At 43.5% G+C, this 13,956-nt stretch overlaps 1 protein-coding gene across 4 annotated transcripts in view; it reads left to right on the top strand.

The window, feature by feature from the left end:
- The window catches only part of MYOCD (myocardin), a 94,627-nt gene that overhangs the window by 29,952 nt on the left and 50,719 nt on the right, over positions 1-13,956 (top strand). For all 4 annotated transcript variants that reach the window (XM_058675991.1, XM_004594731.2, XM_058675992.1 and 1 more), the window contains exon 2: positions 10,200-10,265. In XM_058675991.1, coding sequence (XP_058531974.1) covers positions 10,200-10,265 — 66 coding nt within the window. The remainder of the gene's footprint in view (positions 1-10,199; positions 10,266-13,956) is intronic.

Here is a 13,956-nt window from a genome sequence, read left to right as displayed (position 1 = left end):
AACCAAGAATACAATCCAGGTCTCACAGGCGGGTGGCTGGAACCCAACTGCTTGAGCCATCATCAGTTCCTTCCACGGTGCACATTAGCAGGAAGCTGGAATCAGGAGCCAGAGCCAGCTACACAGCCCAGTCACTCAGAGCCAGATATGCTGTGATAAAGATACAGACTCTAAACCACCACGTGCCAGACTTAGAGTCTTGAAAACTCCCTGCCACTTCTGCCAGACAGGTAACAGAACCTGTCAACCCTGTTGCTTTGCATTTAGTAATGATCTGTCTTTGTTGATAGCTAGTGGAAAAGTTTTCCACTTTCAGTGTTCCCTAGCAATGTGACATTTTCAAACAGTAGCACAGAACTCTTTAAATAGAAAAGATCCATTTCCACTCTATCGTGACTCAGTCACAGCCACAGGATTCTTCTCAAACTTTCCTAAAAATGTCATCTTTGGGCTGCACTCAAGAGGAACATTTCATCCAAGGAGGCACATTTTCCACTCTGTCAGGAGTGAGCGAGCATGAAGCTGGAACACAAAGCGTTTTGCAATCCCCTGAAAAGCAACATTTCTCACCAAAACCATGGCAACCACTCAGTGTGATGTCATCACAGCCTGGGATCGCTCAGGAACCTCCTTCTCATCTGAGACTCAGCTAGGGCCATCACCTGTATCGGCTGGAACTCTCACCCATCAACACGCAGGCTCCAGAAGGAGAATGGTACCCTACATGACTGTTGCCATGGAGACGCTGTGGGAGAAGATTTTGAGCTGAGAGTTCTTTGTATTGAATTTTCTCGTGGTAGATAGCGTGAAACATGCCTTTGTGTTCTAGAGTCTTTTGATTCTTGATTTTAGAAAAAGCCCCAAATGGCACCTGTGAAGCAGAACATTAGAGCCCCAAATTGTGGACTGGAAATTTGCTTCTCTTGGGACATTTATGCCCCCTGAGCATCAGCAGCTATAACTTGGGAATAATGACATAGATTATGGGGAGATTTCAACAAAATGGTTCATGTTGAAGTGTCCATCCTTGAGAACGTCACTTTTCAATTTTTTTTTGTTGCTGCTGTTGTTGAAAGGCAGATATACAGAGAGACAGAAAGATCTCCTGTCCACTGGTTCACTCCCCAAGTCGCCACCATAGCCAGAGCTGAGCCAATCCAAAGCCAGGATCCAGGAGTCTCCTCTAGGTCTCCCATGCTGGTGCAGGGTCCCAAGGCTTTGGCCCATGCTCTACTACTTTCCCAGGCCACAAGCAGGGAGCTGGATGGGAAATGGAACAGCTGGGACATAAACCAGTGCCCATACAGGATCCCAGTGGATGCACGGCGAGGATTTAGCCACTAGACTATCGCGTTGGGCCCTACTTTTCAATAGTTAGGAACCAGCTGTTCCTGCTTCAACTTCCTTATCAGGAATTAACAGTACCAGAGAGACAGGGAGGAGAAATGAAAGAACAGGAAGAGACAGAAGTGGTCAGTGATGAATCAATGACTCAAAACTTTCTATGTACCCCACTTTCTGCCCTTCTCATCTCATTCCTCATGCTACCTTTTCCCTATACCTTCAGTCCCTTGATCTTGTGAGTGGCATGATCTCCCTTCAGGGACCAGACACTCTGGGTATAGATAATGTTTAAGCCAGTAAAGCCCTTCTAAAAAGCACACAGTAGTGTTCCTATTGCGGCCTAAATCTCTCTTTTCTTCCTCCAATTCTGTTACGAGAAACAAACAGGTGTGCTTTCTCTTGAAAAAAAAAAAAAAAAAAAAACAGCGTCAATTATAAACCATACAGGTGCCTGATAACATTGTAGAGTTGTTCACGCATGAACTTCATTCCAATAACCCTATGATGTTGGTAATGACCAATGGTACTGCTCTATAAAAATGAGGAGGCAGCGCAGCTTGGTAGAGTCAATGTGGAATCCTAATTTTCCATCCGCAGTGCCTTGCAGCCTCCCTTTGGCAACAAGAAATACCCGTCTGCCAGAGCAGGGTCTGTCTGTGTGACAGGAGAAATGTCACAGTGTCCATCCACCCTATAATCTCCCTGCTCTTCACACTAAAACTCTCAGGAGACCTGCACAACTGCACCTGTTCCCTCCCTCCCGGGCGATTCTGCTTCCTTACTGAGCACAGACAAGTCACATTTCTCACTGGATGCACATCCCTGGTAGTGGGCAGAGATATTCTATTTCCATTCTTGAGTTGAGATTCCAGTACCAGCTCTCAATGCAATACAAGAAAACGCATCCTAGTTATTCATTTGGTTTGAACCATAAGTCTTTATACGTTCATCAGTTTCCCTGGCTAAATAGGGCTTATAGTATTATTCTGTGATCACAAGATATCCAAGGAGCATGTTTTTCCTTCTCTGGGGAAAGCTGACTTTCAGAATAGTAGTAGAACTTGCTACTCTGTTCTCCCAAGTTCATTCTGGGGGAAACAACAGAGTATAGGGTTGTCAGGAAACATTCATTTGTTTACAAAAAGGTAATATAGGCCCAATCCAACCAGACATGAAAATATGTGTCACTGCTCCAGAATAGCTAACATCATGCAGTGCCAGGGTAAGAACAGCCAAAGAGATGAGGAAATCAGAACGGAGGGGCCCTTGTACTGTAAATAAAGAAGCCGCTTGGGAATAAGTGTATGACTTTCCATTTTTATAGTAATGGTCAAAAAAATGAAAAAAAAAATCAGGAAAAAAAGTGCCTTTGGTTCTGGAAACTAAGACCAACACTCGTGTGCCAAAGGGAGGATGCATCATTGAGCAAGGCACTGGGAATGGATAATGAGGATTCAGTGCTGACTCTGCCAAGCTGTGCTGCCTTCTCATTTAAGAGATTTCTGCTGTTGATGACACATGTTGGGATGGCATGGAAAAGACACCAAGACCTCAGTTCCTATCATGCCGCAGAGATGAAAGCAGGCCCTCAAGGAGTAAAGAGAGAGCTTCAAGACCACCTGTCACTTCTAGGGTATTAGAACTAGCAGTGGGGAGAAGGCATAGGCCAAAACACAGCCCTCTCCTAGGAGTCCTTTCACGTCAGTGGATCACTGGAGGTTGACCAGCAGCCCTGGTGACACAAGTGGTTGTGACAAGCTGAGAGTGAGGAGATGCTGCTGCCCAACAAAGCACAAAAAGGAAACCCAGGCAAGGACAGAGGGAATGGCAGCTTCTCAAAGCACCAGGCTGGTGTCAGCCAGGTTTCTACCCTAAGCATCAGGGCTGTTCCATAGGACGTGGACCAGAGCTATGGAAAGGGAGGTGGTCACCCAAGCTTGAATTCCAAAGAAGCCACCCAGAAACAAGTTCCACTATTAAGGTCATCCTGGACTTGGCCCTCTGGCACTCCCTTTAGGCTTGGAGCACTGAGCCAGTGGTTGGCCTCCAACTTCAGACTACACAGTGTCTATGCTAGAAGGGCAGCGAGACCAAGGGAAAGGGGCAACCCAAGCCATGCCTTGGTTACACAGAGAGAATCAGAGCTGCCCTCCAGGAGAGCTGTTTGCTGATCTTGTCTCCAAGGCCTTCAACTCAGACATCTCCAGGTACCCCAGTTATTCCATATCCAGAGTGATATCTTATAGTAAGATCAAAGGAATGGCCAGAAATTAACTGCAGAGAAAGTTGATGAATGTTTTCCATGGCTGAACACTTAGGAACAAGCTAAGCACCAATAATGATTCTTCTGTTCATGACTTACGCAATAGCCAAGAAACCAATAATACAAAACACCATGCATTTAATAAAATAGCATCTTTGGGAAGGTATTAAATGAGGGGAATACATCTGGGCCAATAAAGGCAACACACCAGCACGCGATGTAGAAGACAGCTTCATCCATTCCAGATAAGCAAGAGTTATCTTTAGTTTTGAGTTAACGTCCCAGTCCATTTGGACCACTATGACAAAAAAGAAACTGAGTAACTTCTATGCCATAAAAATGTATTTCTCACCATTCTGAAGGTTAGCAAGTCTAAGATCGAGTCAGTGTCTGGTGCAGGGCTCTTTCTAAATGTGTTGGTAGTGCCTTCTTACGCCCTGTTGAAAGGGCAGGATAGCTCACTGGGGTTTCTTCCCATTTGTAAGGGCCCCATCTTCATGACCTACTTAACTCTCAAGTGTCCCATCTTGGGGTTAGGGTTTCAACACATGCCTTTGTGGGAAGACTCCATCATTCAGATCATGGCAGGTGAAGTCTTGCATTCCTGGAAGCTTTTCCACATTTCCTGCATGGCATACATGTGCCTCTGTTTTTCAATCCCTTATCCTTTCTGCATCTTGCTCAGAGGATGTTTTGGCTCAATCTTCTAGCTGTCTGACCCAATCTTAGCTCCTTTCATTCTGATATCCAGCCCTGTACTTGAGTTTATTTATCTTGATGGGCTAATTTTTTTTCTTGGAACTTCAGTTTATTTTTATCTTTTTTCTTTTTTTGAAAACTGTGATAATGTGTGTCATGTGAAACTGACCATCCTTAGCATTTTAAGCACACAGATGTACTGGGTACATTCACCTACGTGTGCCACCATCACCACAGTACCACCTCCAAAACTGTTCACATCTGGCCAACAGTGAAACTCTGAATCCATTCAACAGGAGCTCCAGGTCTCCCCTGGAGACCATCTTCCTACCTTCAGCTTCTTGCATTGTGCATATCACAATCAAAGTTCATCCATGTTGCATCTTGCATTGGAATTCTCTTGCTTGGTCAGGCTGAACAGCACCCTGTTGTGTGTGTATATTACATTTTGATTGTCCATGCATTCACTGATGGGCTATTGGCATTGAGCTGTCTTTTCACCTTTGGGAATAGTGCTGCTGTGGACAATAGGGTGCAAGGATCTCTTTGCCTCCATGCCTTCAATTATTTTGAATATGTACCTAGAAGTGAACATGCTGCGTTTCTGTGATAATTCCAGATCATGGTTAATGTTTTAAGCAGCCACCACACTGTTTCCACATAACTTAAGAGCACAAGTACATCATGTTACATTCCCACTAACAGTGAGTAAGGACTCCGATTTTTCTAATATATATTTTCTAATTTATGGACAGCAGTGTCCCTGACGGGTGGGAGATGTGTATCATTTTCTCATGAAAATTTCTTCACCTGTACCTGAGAAAAGCCTCTTCCTCTCACTCATGCTGCTCCCTTGAATCCATGTCCTTGCCTTTGATTTTCTCAGTGTCTGTTGTCGTGCTGATATTTTTCCTGGGTTTGATGATTCTTTATTGTCACATTCCCGTGCCCTTAACTGCAGTGCACAGGCCATCACAGCCTGCAGAGAATACAGTGGTGTTTTAAATTTTTCAGAGATTGGACGGGAGGGACAGGATGAGCCAAAGTCTAGAATCATTCCATTTTTTAATTTTTTAAAAGATGAATTTTACATTTGAATGGCAGAGAGCGAGAAAGAAAGAGAGTTACTCCCATTTGCTGGATCAATCCTTGAAGGTTTGCAATAACCAGAGCGTGACCAGGGCTAGAGTTGGACAGTGGAAACTCACTCCTGGTCTCTGACATGGGTGACAAGAACCCAATGACTGGAGCTGTCAGCATGGCCTCCCAAGGTCTGAGGTCAGAATCCAGAGCCAGGGATGGAACCTGGGCACTCTGGTGAAGTGCAGGTGTCTTAACCACCAAGCCAGAGGCTTATCCCCAACCACCACCCTCACCCCTACCCCCAGACAATGAGGGCTACTTGACCCTCTTGGGGATTGCCAACAGTCAACGGCTCACTCCTGCTACTCCAACAATGCTGTATATACTGGTCCAATCTAAAAACAGACCATCCCATCCATTGTAACCAGGGCCTGATCCAGTGCAGGGAGGACTCCAGGGTTGCTAGCTTCCTACTTTTCTACCCTTACTAATCGCCTTGTCAGTTTCAACTTCAGACCTTCAGACACTGTCTGGCTTCGGGTCTGGAGGACTCTGGCCATAGTTTTCATCTCTGATTTGCACGTATCAGGATGTAGTTTTCCAGTTCAAATCCATATTCTTTCTGTATCTCATAGCTTACTCATTGTTACAATCTGCCAAGAAATTCTCCTCTTCCTCTTCAGTGTAGGCTTGAGATTTATTAAACAACATTTCTAATATTTCTAGAAATCAGGTGCATATTCAGTTTCCTATCTCAAAAAATCATAAACAATACTGTCACTAAGGAAAAAAAGGAAAAGGAGCAATAGACGCATACATTAGCACAAATCAGACTACAACACGAGATGGAACTACAGCTTAGATTAGAACTTCAGTAAATGAAGGTGGCATTATAAACCAGTGATCAGAGGAAAACACTCTCACAGAAGGGAATCATATATAGTTTGCCAAATTCCCTGTGGAAAATGTGTGTGTGTGTGTGTGTGTCTTACTAGAGGTATAGCCATTTAAAATCGCTGGAGAGCTACTGATGAGCCCTTCCCTAAAACTCAATGCAACATTTGTTTATTTATTTGTTGTTTGTTTACAAGCCAAAGGCAGACAGAAAGACAAAGCAAACTCCCTTCCACCGTGTCACTCCCCAGCTGAGCACAACAGCAAGCCTGGGTCCTGCCCAACCAGGAGTAGAAACATGAGCCAGGGTTCCATGTGAGTGGAGGGGGTCCAGGCCGTGCCTGCTGCTCTTGCTGTCTGCAGAGGTCACTACACGAAGGACCAGAGGACACACCTCAGAGGAATTCCTGACTTGACCAAAATGTCTAGTCTTCTGTTGCAGCAAGTTTCTGAATCCATTCAATTGCAGTCTCCAACTCCACTCCACACCCACCCTAATAATGAACTTGATTCCAGTGAATTTCCTCTCTGTTCTCATGTCGTAGGTTCCTATTGACTTTCTGGAGACTGATACAAAAACTAGACATGCTCATTTCTCAGGAAAAATCACAGTGGAGGGACAAAATCAAAAATGAAACATGTCAGAAATCAGTTAGGGATACCCTTAGCAGGTGCCATGAGAACAAAGACTCTTTCAGAAGGCCCAGTGGAGGCTTTCTTGTTACAAATGTGAGGCAGAGAAAGTCCCAGGTCTCAGAGATCAGGAGAGTTAGATGGGAGTTATCTCTCAACTTCTCTCAATCTCTCTCTCTCTCTCTCTCTCTCTCCCCCCCCCACAGCTTTAATTACATGAAAATAAATGAAAATATGCATGTTTTAAAAATTCATGGAAAATACGTATTAGGAGAAAAAAGCATTAATTTTCTTGTTTTAACTCCATCTACCACAAACTTTTGGAACTACTGTCCTTTTCACAAAAAATTATATTTAGATCCTTAATAAGCCAATGACTGAAGATCAACGACAAAGTGATTAAAGTCCGTGGGGAAAAGCAACACGTTGTTGAAGGGAAGCATGGAGTTGAATAACTACAGATTTCTCATTAGAAACATGGAGAGCTGGAGGATTAAAAATAAACAAATGAATAAAAGATTGTCAACCCAACATAGAAAATGCCCTCTAGAAATGAAGGTGGAAAACATTATCTTCAAGCAAAGGAAGAAGCTGAGATAATTAGTTGCCGGTTCACTTTAAGAAATGCTCAAGGGAGTTCTTTGAGCTGATGGGAAGTTATATTGGAAGGAATAAAGAATGATTATAAAAGCACTAGAGATGGTAACGAGCCGTGTGGCCCAGCACCTTAGGCCGACACTCGGGATGCTCTGCATCTCACATTCAAGAGAGCCAGTTCAAGTCCCGGCTATTGCACTTCTAATCTAGCTGGCTGCCGGTGTATCCTGAGAGATGGCAGATGACAGCTCAAGCACGCAGGCCATTGCCACCCGCGTTGGAGACTCCAGGCTTCAGCCTTGCCCATTCCTGGCTGTGGCCGGCATTGGGGGAAGCCGACAATCCCTGACTCTCTCTGGTACTTGCCTTTCTAGTAAATAAAAAATAACATTTTAAAAACTACTAACTACCTGTCTAGTAATTCCAACTTCTGAGCCATCTCCTGGCTAGCTGTCTCCTGTTGATTTCATTCACAGGGAATCACAGGGTTTTATGTATAGAGTAATTTGGGGCTGTATCCTGAAATATATGTATTTCAGGAGCCGGGAGCTTCTTCTGGGTCTCCCATGTGGGTACAGGTTCCCTAGGCTTTGGACCATCCTCTACTGCTTTTCCATGTCATAAGTAGGGAGCTGGAAAGGAAGTGGAACAGCCAGGACACAAACTAGTGGCCATATAGGATCCCGATGGATGCATGGTGAGGATTTAGCCACTAGGCTATTGTGCTGGGCCCTATGCTTTTTTTTATCTCTTTTTTAATATTTGTATTTATTTAAAAGGCAGGGGAATGCAGAAAGAGAAAGGAAGAAAAATCTTTCATCCTCTGGATCACTCCCCAAATGGTTGAAACAGCCAGGTGTGGGCCAGGCTGAAGCAAAGAGCCAGGCTCTCCATCCTTGTCTCCCACATGAGTGACCCAAGTTCTTAGGCCATCTTCTGATGTTTTCCCAGGCTCGGTAGTAGGGAGCTGGATCAGAAGCAAGACCATAGAACCTGGGCCGATGTGGGATGCCTGTGTTGCAAGGGAGTGTATAACCCACTTCATCCCATGCTGACCCTGGATCTTTGGCTTGAGGGTTAGTTGCCTGTGACAATCAATTCATCCCCACCAGGCCTTCTCGGGCTAGTCCCTCCCTTCCTTGCTCCCCCCCTCCCTCCTCCAAAGTGCAAGTCACCTCTCCATGTTTGAAAGTCCCTCAGTGACCTGATTTTGTTCACGTTGTGGAGTCCTGGTTATTTGCCATGGTATCTTCAGAACTTTTTTTTTAAGCTGTTTTCAGAACAGTTTTTATTTGTGGGAGGCTCATCCTGAAAGGGACCTGAGCAGCTCTTGTATCATTTTTGTCTATCCACTGGCCAAACAATTCAGTCCTCCTTTGTGGTCCAGGCCTGGAGCCCTGGAGCCCTCTAGGTCTAACAAGGCTTCTTTAGGCGAATCCAGTGAATCCAGTCCAGCGGCTAAAATGAACTCACAGCAATTGAAGTAGTATTGGTGTCTCACAAAGAAAGTTGATGAGGTCCTAATTTCAAACCATTGCAGATTTTTTTTTCAAATTATCATTCTCCATTGCTTTTTCAGATTGCTTTATAATCACTCTGAAGCCTTGCAGTGAAAGACTAAATAAACCCAGCCTCAAGCCATTTCGTGTCTGCTTCTCTTCCCCTCACTCTAATTTTCTTTTCATAAAAAAAACAGCTCTTGATCTCCCCTCTGACTTGGCTCCTTAAATCCACCTTTCACTTTGCAAACTATTGTGTTTTACATGCTTGTCTTTATGCTGTGCACCTGAAGCCCAAGGACCAAGGTGGCAAACTCAAAACTACCCCCTGGGAAAATGGAATCCAATGAGGAAAGGCAGAATGTCCAAGATAGAATGTGTTTGAGGGACAGAGATGAGAAGCAGGAGAAAATTGCAAATGTATATTCATAATTCAGCATATATTAGCATTATTATGCATATGGAACATATAATTTATTGACACTGGGAATGCATAATACATATGAAATGTGTATGTAGATATTTACACCTAGAATATATAGTTTGGACAATTTTATAAAGTTTTATTTTTACTATGCAAAGCATAAACCCAACAGATTTTTAAAATTCCCCAATGGATCCTAAATTCTTATCATACTAGTGTTCATTGATGATATTGTGTATGCTAACCACACTAAGTTAAGCAAGGTGCATTTACTTTATCACGTGGCAATAAAACCACATCATGGCCATTGTTCCCTAGTACAGTCGAGGAAGTAACTTCCCCAGGGTGCCATGTCTTGTTAAGGTGGTAGAGATGGGATTTTTCACTTCTCTGGGACTCCAAATCCCGAGCTCTTTACTGTCTCCTGTTATAAACCAGAGGTTGAATATATCTGATGATCTCCAAACCTGATGATCTCCATTTAGCAACTGGTGGAGAAGGTAGCAAGGGAGTGCAGTGGCTGTGAAGAAATAGCATCCACAGCATGGAGGAGGCAAAGGCTGGATTCCCAGTGTGTCACCGAGTTGCTGCAAACCCCAGCAGCCTCTCAACTCTTCCCCTTTTCTCCCTCTGTGTCAGCAACGGAAATAAAAATGCACTTTGAGGAAGTTTCCAGTACTGTTCTACAAATAAAATGATAATGATGATATATGATGGAGGTTACCTTTAGCCCAACTCACCAACAAATGCTTCCTTTTCTAAGTTTTACAGTTACGACTTCAACAAAGGAGGACCCAGGAACAACTGGCTAACCAAGGCATAATACCACGTGAGTACTGCATTGCTTGTGCACTGAACAACAGCCGTGGGACCATGGGGCGCTGTGTAGGAACTGGAAAATTCCTCAGAAATTGTTTGGTCCGAGCATTATAGAATTGGTGTCGGCAGAAATCCCAAACCCAAGATGCTTCACCCCATTCCCTACCTCTTTGAATAATATCATTGTGGCTAAAATTCCAACGTAGTTCATTTGTTCTTGGCATAAATACAACTCACTACATGTATCCATAACCTTTTTCTACTTGTAAATTGGATACAATTATTATTTTCTCCAGTAACATCAATCATGTAATTTTTTATCATATTCTTGATTTCAATGGAAATTGGGTAGTAAAACTATTCCAGCACAAATGGGCAGGTAAACACAAACTCATCCAAAGCTGATCATCTCTCTCCTCATGGAGATCGCTTTTTCCTGAATTTGGGAATGAAAAATGAAGTTGATATACCCAGGACTTTTCAGTGTACCCAAGAACTTTCACAACTGATTGAAAATTCAACTCAGGTAAGGTTAAAAGTCCTGAGGCTGAATCTGACAGTGGGTGTTTGGATAGGAATAAACATATTTTGAGGTATGAGGATTAAATTGGTGGAGCATTCGACATTCACTGAAGATAGGAAAGAACCCTGTGAGCAATTTTAAATAATGCTTCTCACATTTAAGCTCTGTATATCAAATGTCAATTTGTTGGGTGGAGTCCAGAGGAGATACCAGATCTTGTTTGCTGGAGCTTTAAAAATCATAGAGCATAGATCTTAATAAAACATGGTTCAGTTAGAATCTTGCATCTAAAGTTCAGGATGTCATTAAGACAATTTCTAGGGAAAGGAAAAAGTCCTGCAGAGAATAAAATGGTCTTTTTAGATTTGGCATAGTGATGAAAGTCTCCCTAGTCTTCAGATGTCTCCTTCCCATCTGACTTTGCAAAAGTGAAGATTCACCCGTGGAGACATGGGCAAAGCACAGCAGGAACACTTACAGGCGCTGCCCGGACAGACCTCTTCTATACTAAATCTTCCAGGAAAGCGAGTCCCACAGTGCATCCCTTCACCTGCTGGCCTCTTCCACCCAAGTAGGGGCCTAATATGCAAACTCTGTGCCCTGTAGAGCAGTACACATCCTCAGGCTGCTCAGCGCACCTGTGGATAGGCAGACAGGATAAAGGAAGGGGAATCAAGAGTCAGCAGGAGTTCTCAACTTCCTCTAATCCAGCAGATTGTATTCTAAGGCAGAATTATGCACAGGGTGGTGTGCCAGACCATACAGGGACAGCAGTGCTGAGCAAGATGGCTCTTCAAAGAGAATCCAAGAGTTCAGGTGAGAAGGCCAGTTAGAATGTCCAAATCCCAGTGGCTGGTGTTGTAGCAAAGTGGGTAAAGCCATACCTGCTACACTAGCATTCTATATAGGCACCGGTCAAGTCTTAGCTACTCGGTTTCTGGTCCAGTTCCCTGCTAATATGCTTGAGAAAGCAGCAGATGATGGTCCAACATGACAGATGCACATAAAATCCCTGGCTCCTTGGCTTTGGGCTGGCCCAGCTATAGCCATTGTACCCATCTGAAGAATGAATGATATTATACATGTTCTCTTTCTTTGTGTGTATGTAACTCTGCCTTTCAAATAAGGAAAATCTCTTAAAAATAGAATTCCCATGCACCGTCTGGGTTCAATGTTTGGCAGTGGCTTCTGACTCCAGCATCCTGCAAATGCAGGCCTTGGGTGACAAGAATGGGTAGATCAAGTGAATGGGTCTCTGCACCCCATGTGGTAGACCTTGGGCTTGGTTCCCACCTTTATTCCCATGCAAGGCCTATTGTGGAAATTTGGTAAGTGAACCAGTGGTTGAGAACACGCTTTATCTGCCAAAAATAGTAAGAAACAGAAATGTGTATAATTCAGTGTGTAACTCATCACATTCCATAAGAAGACTTTCTTAAACTATATTACATTAGTTCATAATTTTTGGAATAAGGAAGTGGAAAAAGGAAGGAAAGAAGGTAGACAATCCAATGGTCCTCAGAGATCATCCAGTTCTATGATTTTCCTGGGATTTGTTGTTGTTGTTGTTAAAGAAATCTTATGTATGTTATGAAAAACTATGTATGCAGTTTGAAAGTTTGCACATCAAAATAAATCTACCCTTTAGTTCCATTTTCCATGAGTTTCTTGAAGTCCCTGCATGTATTGCCTGCAGTAGCTTTGAGGACCTCTGCCCCAGCTTCTCCCCTTATTCTTTGCAGAAGCCCGAGAGTCACAATTCTCTAACATGGAGATTCTCTTCAGAAAACAGTTCAAAGAGCTGTGATCTCATCCAATCCCCATTCATCCTTGATGCTCACCAAAAAATGTGGTTGAAGAAGCTGAGGAGCTCTTTCAAATACCCCAAAGCCAAATCCAAAGTTGTTTCATTTTCTACACACTTGATTTATGAGAATTGAAATGCATGCAAGAGAAAAATAATCAGAAGAGCTCAAATAACTGCAAACCTCCCCTGAATCCTAAAGTTCACCACCGGTTGTCTAAGTATGAAGCTGGAGGCCATGTGAATTATGAGTTGTGTTTAGGTTGTCTTTAGCTGATCCATGAAAACACCTGCCATTGTTTGGCAGAATCCATCTCAACTTTGTCATTAGATGAAGTCTGCAGAGCTTGTCCCCTGAAAAAGATAAATCAATAGATAATAACTCCCTCCTGTGGCAGCAGAACTGAGACCAAGCTCAATGTCTCCCATTCCCTGCCTTTGCTCAAATGTTCAAATGCCATCACGTAGTCTTTGAAAGCGCTTACTGATACCTTGATCATAGAACATCTTGTAGCCAAAAAAAAATTTAGCTGGAATTGGAGAAATGAAAAATGAATGTGTGAAAACACCAGGGATAAACTAACACATCTTTGTCTCACAGTGACCAACATTGTGTGGAAAATGCCATTTATTCGGCTAATTGCTCTCCACACTGATGAGCAAATTCTGAGCTTTCCCTCCTACTGATTCTAATCAGTTGACAGCATGTGCATTATTGAGTTGACTAGTGAAACGAGTGCAAATGAATTTCTTCCTTCTCCCTGGGCATGCATCATCCTGGTTTTGAGGGTGGTGCTGAATAACAAACCATTCACAGAAACCATAACAAAAAAATTTTAATTAAGTTGCTTATTTGACGTGCGAGCCAGAAGACAGAGACACAGAGACAGAGAGACAGAGAGCGAACATGTTCCTCTTGTTCACGCCTCAAATATCTATAACAGCAGGGGTGAACCAAGGCCAAAGCCAAGGGCCAAGAATGCAATCCAGGTCTCCCACATGGCCAACCGGAACCCAACGACTTGACCCATCACTGCTGTCTCTCAGGCTTGTCCTTGGCAGGAAGGTGGAGTCAGGCGTAAGAATGAGCAATTGAACTTACCAACTCTAGAATAAGATAACAGATCTCTTAACAGCTAGGTTAAATGCACACCCCAGATAATGATTTTTTCAATTTTTTTTGAAAGGGGGAGAGAGAGAGAGAGTGAGTAAGACAGAGATTCCACCCACTGGTTTGCTTTCTAAATGCCCACAATAGGCAGGGGTGGGCTAGGCTGCAGCTGGGATCCAGGAAATTGATGGAAACTTCCCACTTCAGTAACAGGAACCCAACCAGTTAAGCCGGCCTCACCGATGGAGTGCACTGTCAGGAAA

The sequence above is a fragment of the Ochotona princeps genome, chromosome 17, assembly GCF_030435755.1.
Source record: "Ochotona princeps isolate mOchPri1 chromosome 17, mOchPri1.hap1, whole genome shotgun sequence".
NCBI classification, from domain to species: domain Eukaryota; kingdom Metazoa; phylum Chordata; class Mammalia; order Lagomorpha; family Ochotonidae; genus Ochotona; species Ochotona princeps.
The sequence above is the reverse complement of the archived record's forward strand: the minus strand, read 5'-3'. Positions and strand labels throughout refer to the sequence as shown.